The sequence below is a fragment of the Carlito syrichta genome, unplaced genomic scaffold (assembly GCF_000164805.1).
Source record: "Carlito syrichta isolate Samal-C Ts95f unplaced genomic scaffold, Tarsius_syrichta-2.0.1 Scaffold104719, whole genome shotgun sequence".
In the NCBI taxonomy this organism is placed as follows: domain Eukaryota; kingdom Metazoa; phylum Chordata; class Mammalia; order Primates; family Tarsiidae; genus Carlito; species Carlito syrichta.
In genome coordinates this window covers 79959-102956 of record NW_007048815.1, presented here as the reverse complement: position 1 = coordinate 102956, position 22998 = coordinate 79959, and the positions used below count along the sequence as shown (strand labels likewise).

The following is a 22998-nucleotide window of genomic DNA, read 5'->3' as shown; positions in this document are numbered from 1 at the left end:
TGTGAGCATGCTACTGCACTCCAGCCTGGGCAACAGAGTGAGACTCTGGCTCAAAATAAGAATAATAATAATGCCTCATAAAAATTACCAACTGATTTCACAACAAAATCAAAGTACAACAAACTCAACTAAAAAGCGCCCAAAGGAACTGCTTATTCAGCAAAAACATATGACAATTGCACTATTTGAAGCTTCAGTGATAACCAAGACACTTTCAAAAAAAGCAAAGGTCTTTTTTAACATAAATATACTGATTAAGTGAACTTCTAGTTAATTCATGTTCTAGTTTTATGGAATGACCAAAAGTCAAAGGGCTTCTAAATTCTATTCTTAGGCAAGATAAATAGATAGGAAGATGAAGGGGGTCTTCAAAGAAATGTTACCGATGTCTCCACCCACACCCAGAGATTAGAGGCAAGTGTAGCCCATCTTTTTTTTTTTTTTTTTTTAGTTGGGCTCTTACTCTGTCACCCAGGCTGGAGTGCAGTGGCATACTAATGGCTACTACAGCCTCCACCTGCTTGGCTCAGGCTATCCTTCCGCCTCAGCCTTCCACGTAGCTGGAACCACAGGTATGTGCCACTACACCCGGCTATTTTTAAATATTTTTTTGTAGAGATGAGGTCTCGCCAAGTTTTCCAGCTGGTCTCAAACCCCTGAGCTCAGGCAATCCTCTCGTCTCTGCCTCCCAAAGCTCTGGGATTACAGGTATGAGCCACCATGGCGACAAGCCTAGCTCATCTTATTTACAAAAGAGAATGGGCCTCCAAAATGCAAGTACCAAGAAAGTATACACATCAAGAGCAAATGAATTTCCTAGTCCCACATGCTTGTGACTGTGCAGACTTTAGACAGAGACAGAAGTAAAATCAGGACCTTTGGCATTGCCAAAGCAGTGATGCCAGTTAAACCTGGTCACGTTCTCTAATCTGGGCACTCTGAAAACCTGCCAGGTTTTGTAATTGTGAGGAAAGCAAGACTCTCAAATGTCCCCAAGGGTCTTGCGCAGGCTCAGTCTTTCACCACTGCTCTACTAGTTCATTCAGGTGGGCTAAGACATGGGCTCCCCTAATAAACCCATTCCGCATCTGTATACTGAATGCCTTCCACGTGCCACACGTTTTACCAGGGTCTGGGAATGAGTCTGCTCAGATCACTCATCACAGTGATTCTAGGTTCCTCATGCTTTTCCATAAATTTTATTTTTATTTTTTATTTTTTGAGTTGAAGTCTTACTCTATCACTCAGGCTGGAGTGCAGTGTCACGCTCACAGCCACCGCAGCCTCGACCTGCTGGGCTCAAGTGATCCTCTCACTCAGCCTTCCAAATACCTGGAGCTGCAGGTGTGCACTACCACGCCCAGCTAATTATTGATTGATTGATTTATTGTAGAGACGAGGTCTCACCAAGGTGCCCAGGCGGATCTCAAACCCTTGAGCTCAGGCAATCCTCTTGCCTTGGCCTCCCAAAGTGCTGGGATTACAGGCTCATAGTGTCTCCCACAGCGCCTGGCACTTTTCCATAAATTATTGGGCCTGCTAGCAGAGTGTCTTTCACCATAGCAATGTCTTTCTACCATTAATTCTGCTTCCCCAAACTGACTGCAGTTTAGAGGGATTACATTTGCTGACTGTATCCTTATAAAGCTAGCATGCAACACTCGTACATTTTAAAGACTTGATTATTTGGCCAAATATAAACAGTGGTGAATACACTCCCATTCCATTTAAAACAATGAGGACAAGAGCTAAATCTTCATTTTTGTGGACTTGAGTTTCACTGTTCTTGGCAAACCACTAAAATGAAGCTATTTTTATCTAGAGCTGCAGGAATGCTCACAGGTAACTCTCGAGCTGCTAACATGCTGGAAGTGACAGTGAACAGAAGCAACTGAAATCAGAAAGTTTCCCATTTCCTGACGTTGAAACAAAACCAGCTGAGCGCAGTGGCTCATGCCTATAATCCCAGTACTTCGGGAAGCCAGGGAGGTAGGATTGCTTGAGTCTAGGAGTTTGAGACCGGCCTGAGCAACACAGTGAGATCTCGTCTCTACAATAAAACAAAAAAAATTAGGTGAACGTGGTGGTGTATGCCTGTAGTCCCAACTACTTGGGAGGCTGAGGCAAGAGGATTGATTGAGCCCAGGAGTTGGAGGCTGCAGTGAGCCATGATCGTGCCACAGCAACCAGCCTGGGCAACAGAAAGAGACCTCGACTCAAAAAAAAAAATTAATAAAGTGAATAACAAAAATTGAGAGATGATTGACATGTTAATCACAGATGTAATGAATAAGGTAAAACCAAATGTTAAAAATAAACCAAAAAACTATCCAGGGAGTCAGGAAAAGGTTAAAATAAAACAGAGTTACATGGACATCAGATAATCAGATCAACGTGAGTGTCTGTGGAGTTTCTTCCAGTATTCACAACCCAAAAACAAATCCAGACTGAGGTCCACAAGTTACATTAGATACAACTGAACTGAAATTGCAAAGGCCCAAGCCAGCACTGAGCCAGCACTCAGCAGCTAAGAGACCTCAGGTATGTCACTGAACCTCTTTGAGTCCTGGAGAGGTTGGACTGGAGGGTCCTCACTGTCACTGTGACCTGCCTTCCTTTTCAGCTTTATAATGACAGGATCCCCTGAAACGCAAAAAAAGGGCACAATCTTACCGTGTTGCTGCAGTCAGACGGGTCATAAGTACTCTGCTTAAAAACTTTACAGAGTTCCATGAATTCTTCACACATCTCGTGGATTTGCCCATTTAAAATTGCTCCCTTGGACCCACCAAATTCCAGTCTTTCCAGCTTTTCAAACTCCAAGGTCGTGACAAATATATCCTTTGTAAAAACACAGGAAGTAAAGAACTCTCTACCATCTTGAGCAGGAAAAGAATATTTTAAAGTTTCAAATCAGGAACATTTTCATACATCAGGGAGTCAATGGACATGTATACGACAAAAAATAAACATGAATGATTTAATTAAACCAAGTAATGGTCAATTTAAAAAATCATACTTCCATTTTCATGTTTACTAAAAATTATCTTGGCCAGGCACGGTGGCCCACATCGAATCCCAGCATTTTAGGAGGCTGATGTGGGAGGACTCCTTGAGCCCAGGAGTTCAAGATCAACCTGAACAACATAGCAAGACCTTTTCTCTACCAAAAAAAAAAAAAAATTAACTGGGCGTGGCAGCTACTCAGGAGGCTGAGGAAGAAAGATCACCAGAGCCCAGGAGATCGAGGTTGGGTCGAGCTATGGATTGTGCCAGTGCGCTACAGCCTGGGTAACAGTGAGACTCCACCCCAAAAATGAATGAATGAATGAATAAATAAATAAAGTAACTTCTGAAGAGCTTTTTGCAGCAGCTGGAAAAAAAAGAAAAACCCATTCCTCCCCACCAAAAATATTTTTTTCCAAAATTTTTTTTTAAACATTGCATTAAAAAAAGTTTGTCTTATAACATAGGTGACCCTCAATTCACCACAGGTCAATGTATGACTCTCCTAATCATAAGTCAGACCACTAGGTAATATCCTAAACTCGTGTTTTCAGCTGCCCATACTTTGCAGCGAGTCAGCCGCGTTGCTGAAAGGGAACTCAGGAGACTGAGTTCAGGACGGGACACGAGAGTTGCCTTCCACCAGGTAGTGGACATTCAGAGCACTAAGGGGCATCCAAGGTGAGTATGTGATCATGAGAATGTTCCAAACATAAAGCTCTAATTTTGAATGAAATATAACAAATCTTATATCATCAATAAGGCCCAAAATTCCTAGAAAGTGATTAACAAAGAAAATAAGGTAGTGTCTACCAGGCGTGGTGGCTCACGCCTGCAATCCTGCACTTTGGGAGGCAGAGGTGAGAGGACTGCCTGAGCCCAGGAGTTCGAGACCAACCTTTGCAACTTGTCAAGACCTCAATTCTACAATAAAACAAAAAATTATCCAGGCGTGGTGGTGTGCACCTGTGATTCCAATTACTTGGAAGGCTGAGGCAGAAGGATCGCCTGAGCCCAGCAGGTTGAGGCTGCAGTGGCCATGAACATGCCACTGCACTCCAGCCTGGGCGACAGAGTGAGACTCCAACTCCAATTTCAGGGTCTCACTCTGTCACCCAGGTTGGAGTACAGTGGGCCAATCACGGCTCACCATATCCTTGACCTCCTGGGCTCAGGTAATCCTTCCGCCTCAGCCTCTTGAGTAGCTGGGACTACAGGCTCATACCGTTACACCCAGCCCTGATTTTTTAATGAGGTCTTGCTATGTTGCCTAGGCTAGTCTCAAACTCCTGGGCTCAAGTAATCCTCCTACCTCAGCATCCCAGAATGTTGGGATTATAGATGTAAGCCACTGAGCTGGTCATATTTCTACATTTTATTTGTTTTTACCAATGGTTTTAATATTTCTGTAGTATAGTATATATTTATATACTAAAAAATAGTGTGATATTTTAAATTATCAAGCAAGTTTTTATTTTTTTGAGTTGGAGTCTCACTCTGTCGCCCAGACTGGAGTGCAGTGGCCACTCCACAACAGCCTCGACTTGCTGGGCTCCGGCGATCCTTCTGCCTCAGCCTTCCAAGTAGCCGGAACTACAGGCGTGCGCTACCACTCTGATTTTTTGTTTTATTGTAGAGATGAGGTCTCGCTGCCCAGGCGGGTCTCGAACCTGTGGGCTCAGGCAATCCACTCACCTCAGCCTCCCAAAGGCGCGGGATTACAGGCTGAGCCACCGAGCCCGGCTTCAAGCAAGTTTTTAGTTGTAAAATCTCAATTTCAAGCATTAAACATATGAAAGAAAAAGTGACTTCTTTTTCAAAGGATGAATTTACAGCCTCCCAATTCCTCTTCCAGGAGCTTAATATATTGTAAGTCAAGGGTCATTGATATGTAAAGAGACTTACTTATACTCAGTATAATAACAATAAAAAACGGATTTTTAAAAAGCCAAAGTAAGCTTTAAAAACAATTATTTGAACATCCTTATAGCAGTGGCCTTGTGAGCTCTTCTTGTAAATCGTGAGAAAGGAGACCCCACCCATGATACAAACTGTTTTGTGAATCACATGAAAAGCCACAGGTTTTGTGAACCCACCTACAAGATGAATAAAGTCAGTCAATAAACGAATACCTCTATTTTCATTAAACGATCAAGAAACATGTCAAATCTGCAAAACACCAGATGAGACTGGAAATCCCATGGTTTCAGTTCCTTATTTTCCCTGAAATAGTTGGCCAATCTTTTTCGATAGTTGAAAAAAGAATTTTTGAAAGTCTTTAAGATGTTAATTGCCACGTGCACTTTTTCCAGTGAGTCTTCAATTTCTCCCTTCAAAAGGTCCTCAGGTGAAAGATAAGTTATTGCCTAGGATTTAATGAAAGGAAATGATCATCAAAACTATGTTTAATAGTTTTTCCTGTAACCATCTCTGTTTCAATGGATCATTTTTAAATGCCACTGTCTAGAGTTGGGTCAGCAATGCTGTGAGACAAAAAGCACAAATTCTAGAAATTCAGCCACTTGGACATCAATAACATACTTTTAGAAGTTACAATAACATATAGAAGACCTACTATTTCTAGATTTTTACATTCTAGCAATGACTACATTTTTGCTAAACCTTGTGTATATGACAGTGGTGCCATCTGAATTTGTGTGAGCATGCCTGCCAGCAAAATATTCTGGACAACCATTTTTTCATACAAGGAAATACACAAGCCAGCAGGGGAAATTTTATTATGAATTTTTAAAATACCGTCATTTTACCTAGTACCACAGGATCACTTGCAAAGATGAGAAAGAGCCAATTGTTGAAGGCTAGGAATGGCTACTCATGCCTGTAATCCCAGCACTTTGGAAAGCTGAGGTAGGAGACTGCTTGAGTCCAGGAGTTCAAGACTGCCTAGACAACATAGAAAAACTTCGCCTCCACAAAAAAATTGAAAAATGTCCAGGGTATATCATTGGAAATTGTTTCAGGTTAACAAACTTCTCTTCTTGGGGCTTAAGTGTCACTATAGGACATATAATCTAGCTGACACATGCTACATGAACTAGGTTTGAATGGCAGAAAAGAAGGATAAAAAAGAAAAGACTAGCAGAGTAGTACTGGTCAAACTCTCACAGGACTATCATCCAGTCCCCCCAATTCTTCTCTCTTCACATTTAGTATGAACATGCAGAATTCCCCTCTTTAAGGACCTCAAGAACTTAAGACTTTCTGAAGGTTCTCTAGTTTATGATTTCTTCCTGATACATCTTGACTGCTTATAAGGTATAGGTTTAAATCATGTGCCTTCAATGTTGTAGTTGCTAAGAAAGTTGATTAAGATCTCAGTGGAGAAGGTAATGGCAGCCATGAGTTCAACACAGCAGATTGAGGACTTCTTTTTTTGTTTTTTGAGTTGGAGTCTCACTCTGTCATCCAGACTAGAGTGCAGTGGCCGCTCCTGACCACCGCAACCTCGACCCGCTGGGCTCCGGTGATCCTTCCGCCTCAGCCTTCCAAGTAGCCGGAATTACAGGCATGTGCTACCACGCCCGGCTGATTTTTTTGATTTATTGTAGAGATGAGGTCTTGCCAAGTTGCCCAGGCGGGTCTCGAACCCGCGGGCTCAGGCAATCCACTCACCTCAGCCTCCCAAAGGCGCGGGATTACAGGCTGAGCCACCGAGCCCAGCTTAGGACTTCTTTTTTAAAGGCAGACATATGACCTTCAACATCCCATTAATGACAACAGTTTTATATGCAATAGAGACAAATTTGTAAAGCTGTAAGAAAATCATTTAGTGTCTAAAAACTTACTGACTGGAAACCTTCCCAATCTTCTTATTTCCCACTCAGGTAGAATAGAAAATTAACCTCTAGAGGAAAGCAGTTAGCATTTCACACAGAACAGGGAAGAAAATCTCCAGTAATCCCTCCGCCATGTGAGTTTGGTGACTTTGGTATGGTGGATAGCCTAGTTCAAGTGCCTTTATCTATATCTATTCTTTAGAGTGAATGCATCTTTTTAGGAAGTGGAATATTCTAGAGCAAAAACTCAACCACCTTCAGCAGCCTCTTGTTATCTAATTACCTGCATTTAAAGTAGCATCTCTCAGACAAGCCGTGCTTATGTTCATGCCTGGGTTACTTGGCTGGCCCTCACATAGATGAGAGCATCACAGCCAATTAACTACCTGTCTATACAGTGGACTATTGAGCAAGACCTTCCAAGACAAGGTTATAATATTTAACATGCTAGATTAGAAATCCCAGTCTATCTTCTTGCATTGGGTAGCAGATGATGTGAGGGAAAACGCATCTCAGGAGGCCAGAGACCTGGCTGTGACCCAGCTAGAGCCAATGACCACTTTTATGACATTAACGAAGATGTCTCAGAGATCTGTCTCAGATCTGTTTCCTTCTCTACAAAGCAAGGGAGATGGATGAAGTGAACCTTCAGATCCCTGGATTATTTTCTGCCCCCTACTGTATCTCTGGCGCTTACCCAACCATGCCAGCTTTATCATCTCATGCTTAATAGCTTCAACAGCAAAAAGCTACTTGATTGAGGGTAAACTGGTCCCACTTCAGAGGTCTTATATGCTAAAATACTGCTAACCCCTCATAAGACAGTTAATTTATCAACGTACCAACCAATCGATGACATCATGTTAGTTTGGTGCCTATCTCCCTACTGCTTCTCTCTCTCTCTCTCTCTTTTTTTTTTTTTAGAGTTGGAGTCTCATTCGGTCACCCAGACAGGAGTGCGGTGGTCACTCCCATCCACCACAGCCTCGCCTGCTGGGCTCCGGTGATCCTTCCACCTCAGCCTTCCGAGTAGCCGGAATTACAGGCATGCGCTACCACGCCCGGCTGATTTTTTGATTTATTGTAGAGATGAGGTCTCGCTGCCCAGGCGGGTCTCGAACCTGTGGGCTCAGGCAATCCACTCACCTCAACCTCCCAAAGGCGTGGAATTACAGGCTGAGCCACCGAGCCTGGCTTTTCTCTCTCTTTTTAATGTGCTTTAATGAACTCTTACTTTTTGCTCATTCCTGACATCCTTTCTCCAAGCTTGACTACTCAAGACTTAAACTCTTCCTCACCTAGGATCCCGCGGACGACAGTGTTCACAACCGTGATACCAAGTCACAGAACAGACAGGGTGGAGGACCTAGGTGGTAATGATGCATAAGGAACAGGGAGCAGAGTTAGGTCAGCAGAGACAAGAGGGGAGTGATTAAGAAAAGACTCCATTGCCAAATGCCAGTGAAGAGATGATACCTTTTACATGTCTGGTCTAAATGATGATGTTCATGGTCACTGTTAGAAAACAAGCGAAGAGAAACACATTTGCTTTTAAAGTAACAAAAGGTTTCTGACCATGGGATGCCAGTCATAGGGTCAGACAGTCAATGAAAATGAGCAAAGTAGATCAGAAACAATAACGAATAGTGATGGCCAAGGTCATCTGGACAGCACCTTATCTATCCAAAGAAGCACCTGAGGCTCTAGTCACTGACTGTGTCAATGGGGATGACAAAGCCAGTGTGGTGAGGTCTCTGACTTTTCAGTAGAGGCTGGAATGATGAAATCTAAATGAAATGCATTCAAGTATTAGCAACAATTTCATTTTTTGAAGCCAGGGTCTCAACTATGTGACACAGACTGGAGTGTAATGGCATGATCACAGTCCACTGCAGCCTCAAACTCCTAAGCTCGAGTGATCCTCCCGCCTCACCCTCCCAAGCAGCTGGGACTATTGGTGTATACCACCACACCTGGACACTTTTCAATTTTTTGAAGAGGCAAAGTTTTGTATGTTGCCAAGGCTGGTCTCAAAATCCTGGACTCAAGCAATCTCCCACCTTAGCCTCCCAAAGTGCTGGGATTACAGGCATGTGCTACCATTCTCAGCCTCCAACAATTTTTTTCAATTAAAAAATATTATGCAAAATAAAATACTACATTGATCTATGGGCCAAATGTAGCTAACGAAATGCCAGCTATGACCTTCAATATATAACATGGGAAGGGGCAAACTTTTCAAAGACATTGAAATCAATAAACACATGTAGGTTACAAGAGGAAATATAATTATAAAACATATAAAATGTATAATTACACATATTATGCAAGGTACACATTAAAAACTACATGGTACCACCACATACTCAATAAATGATTGCAGTTTTTTTAAATGGTAATGCTCAAAGCTAGCAGATTACAGTAAAACTTTTTACACATTGATAATAGCAATGTAATTAATATAACCTTCCAGGAAAAAAGTATTAAGTATTAAATACTGCTCCAGAGGCATGAAAAGACTGTACCCTTTGATCAACATTAGGAATTTATATTAACCCAATAATCCAAAGCATGGAAAAGGATTTCTGTACAACTTTTTTTGTGCATGCTGTCTATAATAAAGGAGGCTTGAAGCAACCTAAATATTCAGCAATAACAAAATTATTTTGCAAGAAATAAAAACTACATGTATGACAAAATGTATACATGTGGTACATTTGGGGGAAAAGAAAAATTAAAAATGCTAAATTTTAGAGTCCTAAAACTGCAGGACTATTTCCATTGCTACAAATGTTTCACACGGAGAATATTTGATAATTATCATTAGCACACCAGGCATTATGTCATAATTAGACATATAAATTATTATTCTAAAATATGGAGTATAGTACAATGGGTAAGCATTTTATCACTTCCCAGCTGGGTAACCTAGGGAGAGGTACTCACCTTCTCTGGGCTTCAGTTTTTTCATTCCAAAATGGAGCTAATATTACCTAATAGTACATAAGTCATAGTGTTGCTATAAGAATTTGATTTTTGAATTTCGTAAGGGGCTTAGAAAAGTTTCTGGCAAAAATAATAAGTGGTATACAGTGTTTGTTATGTAAATATATCAATATATAAGATAAGCAAAATTAGACAGCAAGCAATTAGGGAGGAGGGCGGTTTAGCTCTTCAGGGACCCTGGCTATGAAACTTGGCACATTGCTGGGTTTTGATTCCTAACATGTTGGGGCAGATTTACTACAAAGACCGGGATGTGCCACTTAGAGGATCAAGGAAATCAGGTCAATAAAACCTTTGAACAGAAGTCAGAACTAAGGAACAAGAGAAGCTACATTATTTTCTCAGGAGCTTGGCAGACTCTGGTTGTTGACACAGACCAGGGGCCAGGGACGAGTGGTTTCCAGGCTTAGAGGTAACCAGGACTTCTTACAAGCCACCCATGCCAATGAGTGGCCACACGTGGGGCTTATGCATTAACAGAGGTTGATCAGTGAAAACAGTTTCAGTTGATCTCAAAATGAGAAATGGGACTCTAAACAAGGGTCTGGGAGACGTGAAGGTTACAGCTGTTGGCCCTGCAATGGGGTTGGTGGCGATTTACACAGAGATCCAAGTCACTGGGGCCCGGGGAAGCTGCTTAACAAAAGCAAAACTGAGTTTGCACAACAGAGGAACCAAAACAGAACAAGGCCAGAGGAGAGGATAATAAAACACAGCGAGGAACTGCCTGTTGTCATCTCCTATTAATAGCTGCAACTGGCTTGTAAGTCCACAGTTCCGGCAAAGGAACAAAAAGCACCTTTTAACAACCTCTGTTAAATACCAAGCACCACACTGAGCACTCCCTTATCTCTTTTGAGCCTCACAATAGCCATGAACTAGGCATTATCCCCACTAACAGATGCAGAAACTGAGGCTCAGAGAATTTAACTTCCCTTAAGTGGTTCAATAGATTTGAATCCAGGTTGGTCTAAGTCCAAAGCCCTTTCCACACACCACTCTATCTCTTCAAAAAGAGAGAGAAAGAGAGGGAGGGAGGGAGAAGATATTAACAACTCAATCTCATACTCCAGAAACTCTAGACTGCAAGTCTGCAGACTTGTTCTCTAGTCTTGCTTTCCTCTTATCGTCTCAGAGAAATTGAGCAAATAATAACCTCTTCCAAGTCTGTTAATTTATTTGAAAAAAATATCTGAATTATGTCCCCTGAGATTGACAGCTGAAGGACTAGCTGCCAACATGACTGTATCTGGATACAGGTCTTCAGGAGGTAATTAAGACTGAATGAGCTTATAAATATGGGGCCCTAAGCTGACAGGACTGGGGCCTTTTAAGAAGAGGACAACAGCCAAGTGAGGACACAGCGGAAGGCAGCCAGCCACCTGCAAGCTGGGAAGAGGACCCTCACCAGAATCCGACCATCCTGGCACCTGGTCTCAGACTTCCAGTTTCAAGAACTGTGAGAAAATGTCTGTTGTCCAAGTTTCTTGGTCTAAGGTATTGGTTATGGCAGCCCGAGCAGACTAAGATACACTCTCAACTAAGAACCGCTGGATTGTACCACTGAATTATAGCACCCAAGTATCTTTTAGCTCTCAAATTATGTAATATTCTCTAATACTGTGGACATAAGACAATCAACGTTCACAAGAGAATCAAAAGATAAGGAAGAAAGGGGAAGAGGTGGCCCAATTTTTTTTAGCATTTTACAAGTTGAGTAAGGAGTAGAGAAACAATTATAAAACATTAACATGAATCAAAATTCTTTCAATACAATTTCACTATTTTTTGAGGATAATTTCTTTTTATCAGGTTCTCTTAACTTCCTCTACTTTCCACAAGTCTTCTGTCAGTCAGTGTTCCTGTGAAAACTAAAGGAAGCTTACAAAGAAGTTACTAAGCATATCTGCCTTTTATTGGAAGCTGCCTTAAATCTCTTTGAAGAAAGGTAGGACATTAAACAAACGAAACCCAGCAACAGCATGTCCTTTGGTTGTGTCAGACTTATTTCCAGAGCTCCTTGGCATTTAGAATTTTAAAAGTCACCTGGCCTTTTTTTTTCTTACCATAAATGTCCTTTCTGAAAAAAGAACATGATGCTTTTACTGTATACTAGAATTATTTATTCCTCACTAGTCTAACAAAACCTACCTCATGGCAATGATTCCTATTGTTCCTATTTTTAATGCTACATACCTGGTCCATAAAGAGATTACAAAACTCTTGCAATAAAACAATAATCCGAGCAGGGGTATTATAAGACTTGGAATGACTCCAGATCAGACAGATGGTGTGGAATAATGGGGCGATTAATACACGGGTTTGTGGGAATTCTGTCTCCTGGAAACACTGAATGTGTCTCCTCAGAGGTCTCAGAAAAAGTTCCACATCTTGGGCTTCGAGGAGCGCTAAAAAGAAAGAAACATCATTGTAAATTCACTTTACAAGTACAGTCGGGCACAGAGTTCACGCTTGTAATCCCAACACTTTGGGAGGCCGAGGCAGGAGGATTGCTTGAGATCAGGCTGGGCAACATAGTGAGACCTCATCTCTATAAAAAATAATAAAACTAAAATAAAAATAAAACAAGTAGATGAGAGCCATGTAAACAACACAGCTGTACTTAAATGTTGTCATATTTCCTTTTATATGACTTATCCTACAATCTACACATGAGCAGTTTGGGAGACTTTACACAATGTCCATCTGTCACTCAGTTATTCAGGAGAGCACTGGTCTAGTTACTCAATGAGCATAAATAATGGAGTCTGAAGACCCAGGGGGAAAATACCCCTGGAGTCTAAAGAAATGCACTCAGTCCCATAGAAACTGCGAGAACATCTCTGTGATATTGCTGTCATGTTATGGCTTGAATTATGAGCTTCATCATGAGAATGTTAATTCCTCCTGGGTACCTGGTACAAACACAGTTGAATCAGTGATTGTTTCATTCCAGTTTCCTATGAGAGTAACTCATGCAATAATTGAGGAAAAGTCTATTACATTAAATAAAGATATAACTATGAAAACTGTTAAGTATAGTGATGAAAATATTTTGGAAGGAAACCGAGGTGATGATTGTACAACATCATGAATGTACTAAATGCCAAATTAACCAAATTGGTTAATTTTATGTTATATGAATTTTTCTTTAATAAAAATAAAATTACTGAGCATGGTAAAAGTAATACATTTTTTAGTCAGATGCAGAGGATCATGCCTGTAATCCCAGTACTTTGGGAGGCTGAGGTGGGAGGATTGCTTGAGGCCCGAAGATCAAGACCATCTGGGCAAAATAGTGAGACCCCGTCTCTACATTAAAAATATAAATTAACAAAACAGAAAATGTTATCTTTGACTTTTCCCTTAAAAAAGCAGGAATGCTTCAAATATGAAGAAATACTATAAACATGAGGAAAAATTTAAATATTCAGCTATCATTAATAACTGCATAATCAAACCCAGTTTTCTCTTAATTAAAACTGGTTCTTTTAATATGCCCTAAAAGGATCTCCAGCAGACTTCATTTGGCTCCTGAGGTTACAAGTATCCTAGATTAACTGAGAACAGATTTTATTTATGAAAGTAGGAATAAAGTACAGCAAATTCGTATTTTCTAGTGTTATCCCAAAAGACTCATGTCAAAAATAAAAAACCAACAACAAAATTCTGCTGAACTTTTTCACCAGAAACCAGGGATATACAATCAATTAATCTGTCCACCTAGTAATACAGCCCTGAGAAGAGAGAGAAGCTTCAGGAACTATGTATTCTCCAGATACATTTTTTGAAATTAGTGGTTTTTTATTTTTTGATTTCTTTTTGTTACAGACAAGGTCTTGCTCTCTTGCCCAGACTGGAGTAGAGTAGCATCATCATAACTCACTGTAGTCTTGACCTTAAGGGTGCAAGTGATCCTCTTTCCTGCCTCAGCCTCTCAAGTAGCTGGGACTACAGACACGTACCACAATGCTCAGCTTTTTCTTTTTGTAGTGAGGAGTCTCGCTGCGTTGCCCAGGCTGATCTTGAACTCTTGGTCTCAAGTGACCCTTCTGCTTGACCTCCCAAAATTCTGGGATTACAGGAGCCACCGTGCCCAGCCAAAATTAGAGTATTTTTTATCAACACTAATTTCAAAATTAAATAATTGCATTTAAAAGGTAAGTGCCCTTAAAATGTAATCAGCGTGTCTGGTGATTTCACAGAGCTTTAAATATGTCTTTGAGAAGGTCCAACTACCTACCAACTGACCACGGGCTTGAGCCACATGTTCTACTGGAGTTTTTTTTTTTTCTGAATCTCCAGGTCACATGCCCATAAGGCTCTAAAGACCCCTGGGATTCATTGCTGTGAAAGCCATACTCACAGAAAAAGTTCTTCTTATACTAACATAGAAAAGATGCCAATAGCTTCTATTTATTGAGAGTATACCTACTATTTGCCCGGTAACTTGTATAGTATATCAGGGACCCCCCCAAAAACCAGAATTATCTTTTGGAGGGCAGGTCCCTAAAATACAGGCTTCTCCTACTAGGTAAGTGTTCTAAGAACCCATCTGCATCAGTGTACCAGCTATCATTGTTGTGAGAGGTTCAGTGAATTTTTTTTTAAGATTCTTTCAACACTTTTGTCCATTTCATGATTTCATGATGAGTGATATACACGAACAACCTGTCCACACCACACTGAATGTTCAGCAATTTTTGACCAAAAACAGCATGACCCCATACCCCAGCTTTTTTTTGCTTCACCAGAAGGGAAAAAGACCTCACAGGGAGGTGAAACAAAAACTAGCAGAAGCACTAAAAGGCATTCAAATGGACAAGTTCAAAAACTGTTTTGAGCAGTGGAAAAAACATCTTGATAGGTGTACTGCATCAACTAGAGATACTTTGAAGGTGACTAAAGTTTAAACATGTAGGAATACACAATTTTTTAATAAATAAATTCCAGGCTTTTGGGGGTCCTCCCTTCATATATGATATCCCTAATCTAGTGGTTCCCAACCAGGGAAAACATTGTCCCCAGGGGACACTTGGTAATGTCTGCAGACATCTTTGATTGTCACAACTGGGATGGAGACAGTGGACAGAGGCCAGTGATGATGTTAAACATCCTACAACGTATGAGAAAACCCCTCGCAACAGAGAATTTGCTGGCACAAAATGGTGATAGCGACCAGACTGAGAAATACTAAATTCACGTAGCAACTCTTCAAGGAAGGGGTTAACATGCCAATTTAGCCAATGAAAAAAGCCAGAGGCTTAGCAAAATTAAGATGTTTACTAAACAGAGTTGAGACAGGAATTCAGACTTGTGAGACCCTCTAACCCAAATACTCCCCCCTTGTCTTATGACACATTTTTCAAATAGAATTCATGGAGAAAGCCCTAAAGATTTTCAAAGTGCAATTTAAGTAACCTTACCTGACCTTCCAAATGTCACAGAGGTGAAAAAGAAATGAGACTGAACTGGTGAATAACTAGACTCAACTTGTTGATGGGAAAACCTCTACCCAGGGTTTTCCTTTACCCTCTGCTATATACCAAAGGCCTTCCCGTCCACACATGCATGATAGCTCCAATCTGGAGCCAGTTTGGCAGGTGCTTAGTATATACACTAGCCACTTATTAGTCTACCTGGAATATAAAGTACAAAGGATGAGCTGGATTTATCACTAGAAGAGCTAAGAGCGAGCGCTCCATGAACATGCTCGTGGTGGAATGATGGATGTCTAGGCTCAGCAGACCATGGCATTGACTCCAGGTCGAGGAACAAGCGTCTTACCATTTTCTACAACCAGGAAAATGTCCTTCAAAGTAGGAAAATAGCTGCTTTGTTTAGTTTCCAAGATTTTAACCATTTTGAGGACAATAGGAGCTTGAAGCTAAATTAAAAGAAAAAATAACTTTAGTAAAAATAAGCTAGAATTAACAAATACATGCATTCTGTAGTAAACTATTTAAAGTATATTCCACTCACACACACAATGTTTAACATCCAAAGAGGTACGGGTTTCAAGTTGAAAATATTTTTTTTTCATTCGGAGTCTCAACTCTATAGCCCAGGTGGGAGTACAGTAGCATGCTCCCGGCCACCACAGCCTTGATCTGCTGGGCTCAGGTGATCCTTCTGCCTCAGCCTTCCAAGTAGCTGGAAACACATGCATGTGTCATCATGCCCGGCTAATTTTTTGATTTATTGTAGAAACAAGGTATCGCCATGTTGTTCAGGCTGATCTTGAACCCCTGAGCTCAGGCAATCTTCTCGCCTCCGCCTCCCAAAGTGCTAGGATTACAGGTGTGAACCACTGCACCCAGCTTGAAAATAATCTTTAAAATACATCTGTTCCATTAGGATTGTATTTTATTTTACATTTAGTGTTTAGTTTGGATTTTTTTAAAGTCAATTTACATTTTATTTTATATGTAAAATACAATTCTTTCCACATAAAATTTCTAGAGCTGTTTCAGAAAACCTCTGAGAGAAGAAATGTGAATAGATGTCTTCATTTTTAGAACATTAAAGTAAGTAATTTGTATGGCAAGCATCCAGCAGAGGAACCAAAGTTAGCTCTTCCAAAGCTGTGTCTCTTCACTAAGCAAGACCTTACTCCTTCTCAAATCAATTTAAATTGACTAGGTTAATTAAATCTTACAATCTTCAGCATTTCCCTAGGGAACCACTCTTTTTCCAGGGAAGCAAAGGGTTTCCAATGATCCCAAATGCTGTCAAAATCTTCTCATAAAGGCAAAATTACTTTTAATCCCCACTAATTTTGGAATTGCCTAATTCTACAACTGCTTTGCTAATTCCATTGACAAATAATTCCAGGGCTATCTACTTACTTGATCATAAGTGCATGACAGATTCTCTCTCCTCATTGTCCAGAAATCTAGCTCAGCTTCAGGAGTTAAGTGAAGACCATTCAGCAGAGACTGCACTGAATCTTTCTCTACAATTTCTTGAATTTGATGTGACCATTTAATCACCACAGATTCAATTGCATGGAGTATTATCCTTTCATTTGACTGCAGGCTACAAACATTGAAATGATTAATAAAATAATTCAAAGACATCATTTTATCCAAATAAAGATAGATAAGACTTGGATATTAATAGTTACTTCATGTACCCCTAAATCATTTTCAAAGTATAAATTCTTAAGAATCATTATTTTTACAATCTTGATTGGAGTTGTGGTGCTTAGTTAGCCTGTCGTTGACTTGTCTCTAATGTTTAAAAAGCACTGTTAAGCAAAGAATTGTCATATCCTCAAAAGCCATGCTACTGAAGCAATATTGTTGTTGATAACATGGCAACAACATGTTGTTTGTTTGTTTTCTGAGTTGGAGTCTCACTCTTGTCACCCAGGCAGGAGTGCAGTGGCACGCTCACAGCTACCACAGTCTCAACCTGCTTTGCTTGGGCGATCCTTCCACCTCAGCCTTCCCAGTAGCACGGCAATTGTTAGTTTACTTTTTGTATCTTTTTTCTATAAAAAATGTTTTATTTATTTTAAAATATGATATTTTAAAAAAAGAAACAATTTTACCAGGTGCAGTAGCTCGCGTCTGTAATCCCAGTACTTTGGGAGGTTAGGCGAAAAAATTGCCTAAGCCCAGGGGTTCAACCAGCTGGGGTAACTTAGTAAGACCTCATCTCTACAATAAATCAAAAAATTAGCTGGGCGTGATAGTGCACACTTATGGTTCCTGTTCCACTTGGAAGGCTGAGGTGAAAGGATTGCCTAAGCCCAGCAGGTCAAAGTTGCAGTGGCCATGAGCATGCCACTGCACTCCAGCCTGGGAGAGAGAGAGAGACTCCAACTCAAAAAAAAAGAGAGAGAGAGAGAGAGAGACAACTTTCACATACAGGTACTTAGTTTAGAAACAGAAAAAACACAATAAAATAAATCCAGATTTAGAAATTATTATTTGTAACATACGAGTGCTGAACAAGACAGCTTAAATGTATAATTATTTTTGTCCCATCACATTTCAATAATTCATATTTGTTAAAGATAATGGTTGGGAAAGAAAATACTACACATGGTATTTCTGCACTTATTTTTAAAGTATGATGCAGTTATAGCCCTATTTGCTGACAGTTTGTCAGGGATGTGGTATTACATGGCTACACTGGCTCCCCATCTTGATACCCTGCATATAATCTGTTGTTACATACGTGGTCTCTGAATAATTCTGCTCCAAGTCAATCTTTCCTGCAATAGAAGGAATTGGTAGAAGAGTTCTTCTAGATAGTTTTCCCCTAAGAATATGCATCTTATTTTTCATGACTTCTATGTGACGTTCCATATCTTGTGAAGTAAAACAGGACCAGGATTTATGGTTGTTCTTGTTAGAAAGAATTGGCACTAAAATCTAGAGACAGAGAAACATTTTAAAAAGCAGTTAAATTAATTTACAAACAATACACTCCTTCAAAGATTTTCTTGCCACACAAAATGAGCAACAAAACCACTTGATTTTATAAATATCACCCAATGATACCAAATCTACAAAGAGAGGATAAAGTCAGTGACTCACTTAGACTTAATCAATTAGGCATAAATTCTCTCAAAGTGGAAGTACTACGCCACCTGTTCATTCATCTACCCATTTATCAGACATTTGTGGAGGATCCTGTTAATTCATATGCAATATGATATAAACAAGGTTATGTCAAGTAAGTAAACTGCTTTCTTAATGCAAACTGAGCACATTGGCACATGTATGAATGAAAAAAGTCTTTTTAAATTATATGGAAGCTAGGAGTAAACTAATCTTCTCAAGCCTTGGGTGGCATCCCAAAGGCTTAAAGTTTGGATAGTCAGAAAAATTCAATCACATGCACCTTTTTCAGAAGTCCTACAATTAATAGAGAAGCGTCAAGAAAGCTATGTATATAAAAATAGTTACAAAGTATTTTTGTGTTCCTAGAGCCTAGCATGTCATGTAATTAACAAGAACCTGCTGAGTTCCTGAAGCCAGTCTCCTCTTGCTTTCCCTCCTCTTTTCCAATATCAAAAATTTTAAACATTTTTCATTTTTCTGATATAATCTGTCCAGATTATAAGCACTATACCATGAAATCTGAATTAGCCAAAATGTTCAGAAAAGAGAAATTTCACCTTTTAAAGTTTATTTTGACAATACAATCTTCTAGGTGACAACAAACTGAAGATTCATTTTTGTTTGTGAATGGCATTGAAACAAATCTCGCCAAAGGAATGATCATAACATCTTCCTGCTTAACCCCACATGTCAAGTTGGCACTGTGGAGATTCACAAGCAATAGTCCCTGACCTCAGTGAGTTCAGTGGTGAGGTCTCGGAAACCGTAACCCTGGATGGAAGAACTGACAGGTATGTTCAAGATGAATATGAAAACACAGGAGAAATACCTGCCTTGTAGAGTGCATAGTATTAGGAAAGACTTGCCAGAAAACCTGTTACTTAGTCTGAGTTTCTAAGGTGAAAGAACGGGGCAAGGCAGGTGTTACAGTCTAAATGTTTGCATCCTCCCAAAATTGAGAACTTAGCCCTCAGCATGATGGTATTAGGAGGTGGGGTCTGTGGAGGTGAGTCAGTGATTAGGAGGTGAGTAGGCAGAGCCCTCATGAGCGGGATTAGTGTCCTCATAAAACAGGGCCAAAGAAACGTGTTTGCCCAATTCTCCATGTGAGGACACTACCAGAAGGCACTGTCTAGGAACCAAGAAACAGCCCTCACCAGACACCCAAATCTACCAGGGCCTTGATTTTGGACTTCCAGCCTCCAGAACCATGGGAAATAGACTTCTATTGCTTATAATTCACCCAGCCTATGGTGCTTGTAATAACAGCCTGAACAGAGAAAGAGAGCAAGTTGCCAGAAAATGTAATACTCATACTCATAAACAAAAGCCTAGGAACTCAGGGACATGGCGCGTGGAGGTCACTGCCAGTCCAGCCAGCCTGGAACTCGAGCCAACAAGGAACAGAAACACTTGGGCTCTGAGGAAGGCAGCATGGTTTACAAAGAGCTCTGGAAACCGGGGTGAAGAGTTCAGTCTTGGGTTAAATATACATTGACCCACTGGGGAGCTGCTTTGTAGATCGAATTCCTGATCCCAACAATTTTTTCTAAAAGTCAGGCATAGAGATAATCCCAATTATTCAACATTTCTAATTTACTGGGTACTGTTTCAGACTTTCACTCTATTTACTATTTCATGACAATGCCAACTTCTTCAAAACTTTTTTTTTTTTTTTTTTGAGTTGGAGTCTCACTCTGTCACCCAGACTGGAGTGCAGTGCCCACTTCCGGCCACCGCAGCCTCAACCTGCTGGGCTCCGGCGATCCTTCCGCCTCAGCCTTCCGAGTAGCCGGAATTACAGGCATGCGCTACCACACCCAGCTGATTTTTTGATTTATTGTAGAGATGAGGTCTCGCTGCCCAGGCAGGTCTCGAACCCGCAGGCTCAGGTAATCCACTCACCTCAGCCTCCCAAAGGTGCGGGATTACAGGCTGAGCCACCGAGCTCGGCTACTTCTTTAAAACTTAATGTTTGTTGGTCAGGAGTGGTGGCTCACACCAGTCATCTCAGCACTTTGGAAGGCCAAGGCGGGAGGATTGCTTGAGCCCAGAAGTTCGAGATCAGCCTGGGCAACATAGCGTGACCTTGTCTCTACAAAAAGTTAAAAAAAAAAAAAAAATTTAGCCGGGCATGCTGGCATGTGTCTGGAGTCCCAGCTACTCAAGAAACTGAGGCAGAAGGATCAACTGGGTCCAGGAAATTGAGGCTGCAGTAAGCTATGATTGTGCCACTATGCTCCAGCCTGAGTGACAGAGTGAGACTTTAATTCAAAAAATAAACAAGCAAAAAAACTTAATCCCTATGTCATAACCTGTAGATAAAAACTACTATGAAATCCTGCTATGAAACATGCTCTGAAAAAGCAACTAGTCAAGTCAACAACTAAAGTATCTTCATAAATTCAATTTTAAACAAACAGACCTGGGATGTGCTTGTTAATTACAATATATTTTAATCAAACTGTAACAAAATAAATCAATTAATCTGAGGTTTTATCTTGTTTTAGTTGGAAATTTGTCAACTAGAAAAATCCCAAACTTTCTCTGTGAACCAAAATAATTTGGACATGGTTACTAAGGAGATATACAACTACAGATAACAGAGCTATCAAGCCTTTGCTGTGACTCTCTGTACTTACTAGAGACAATTACCTAGGAAATACCTTCAGAATATAAGAGCCTCTGGGTCCCTCCAGACTTTTTAAGTTGGAATGTCCAAGGATGAGGCACAGACATTGACTGAGAAGAACCAAATGGTATTTCCATCTTGTCATAGTTGAAGTATTCACAATTAACATTTCTTTCAAAATTTGAACCCACATGATACATAAAGAAACAATCACATGGCATTTTAAATACTTTTGCTGGGATGGGCCTGGTGGCTCACACCTATAATCCCAGCACTTTGGGAGGTTGAGGTGAGAGGATTGCTTGAGCCCACGGGCTCGAGACAAGCCTGGGTAATTTGGTGAGATTTCATCTCTACAATAAATCAAAAAATTAGCTGGGCATGGTGGCGCATCCCTGTAATTCCAGCTACTTGGAAGGCTGAGGTGGAAGGATCACCTGATCCCGGCAGATAGAGGCTACGGTAGCCATGAGTGTGCCACTGCACTCCAGCCTGGGTGACAGAGTGAGACTCCAATTCAAAAAAAAAGATAAATACTTCTGCTAAGTGTAAGAATATAATACAATACAGTTACAAATAATAACCAATGAAAACATAATAAAGTTGGGGGCAGACAAACCTTCTCAGGACATTATGTACAACCTGGTTCTGAGATAAATTTAGAGAAAGATTAGAGAAATTTGAGAAAGCTTTGTATCTTCTGCTGCCAGACACAGACATTACAGCAAGAATTCCATAGGGTATAGCCCCACCCTTCCAATTCCTAGGTGACAGCCATCTAGAGTCTAATAATGACCCAAAGTCATCAGATTCAGTTCAATAAAAAGATCTTGAGCACCTACTTGCTATATACCAACAATTGTTCCCAATGCTAAGGACAGACAACTCTCTTTCTGGCATCTCCCTGTAATCAGCTAAAACCAGGTAAATTTACCAGGAGAGGAGAGAAACTTGGACAGGGTGCAGAGCCTGGGGGTGAGAAACTTTGGCTAGCCCAAAGATAGCAAAAAAATACTTCCTTTCAAGAAGGCAGCAGAAGAGAAAGTAGAAGTATTATGATGAATGGAGATGAATATAAATCTTCAGTAATAAATACATTCGTGATTTTTCCTGCCTTAAATATTGGCCTTAGAGGGACTGCTTCAATTACAGAGGTCTGATTTACAAATTGACCTTGTACACCCAGTGGGTCTCAAACCTTGCTGCAAGTTAAAAATCCCCTGAGAATCTTAAACAACTACTGCTGCCTGACTCCTACTCCGGTGTTCTGAATTAATTGGTATGAATTGTTAGAAAGTTCCCCCAGGTGATTCTAAAGTTCAGCAGAGTTTGAGAACATAGTTCCATAGAACCTGGTTATTTGGTACGTTATTTCTCAAAGCTGATTCCTAAGCAAATGGTGGCAACCCCACAATTCTATAATAAATAAATACATTTTTCAAAAATGCAGCCTCGGGCTGTACCTCGGACCCACCAAGCCAGACTGCCTTTCACAAAACCCCTAGGGGATTCTCATGCACACCAAAGTATCAGTAATGTTGGTTTGGAGAGCATTTCTCTGATTTAAGGGAAGAAAAATTAATTTTAAGGCAATCATCTCTAACACTTTCTTTCCACACCTTTTCCCATTATCTGTCATGAGTGAAACTGATAGTTTTCACTGTTAATTTCTAACAGGAATCTGAAAAACAAATACTATCTGTTTCCAAAGTATAAGTCTGTCTCTACTCTGAAAGTGAAGATTAAAACCTACTGCTAAGTATAAGAACCTATTCAATTCATTTTTAATTTACTTTCATTAGTTTGAAAAAAAAATAATTTATTTTGGATGGGAGAGAGGGAGGAAGGCGAGAAGAGATGATCCCTCAAATTACCACCTGTTGAATCATCAGTGTCAGTTTATTTCATGGTCTACCAGGGATCCTCAAACTTTTAAAACAGGGGGCCAGTTCACTGTCCCTCAGACCGTTGGAGGGGCGGA

General features: G+C 40.4%; 1 protein-coding gene across 1 annotated transcript in view; it reads right to left on the bottom strand.

Annotated features, from left to right (window-relative positions):
* The window catches only part of LOC103268211 (dynein heavy chain 11, axonemal-like), a gene marked incomplete at its 3' end in the record, with an annotated part of 189018 nt that overhangs the window by 163687 nt on the left and 2333 nt on the right, over window positions 1-22998 (bottom strand). The window contains 6 exon segments of the mRNA XM_021716137.1: window positions 2674-2841; window positions 5139-5372; window positions 12006-12217; window positions 15597-15696; window positions 16658-16847; window positions 17997-18193. Of these exon segments, the coding sequence (XP_021571812.1) occupies window positions 2674-2841; window positions 5139-5372; window positions 12006-12217; window positions 15597-15696; window positions 16658-16847; window positions 17997-18193 (1101 nt within the window).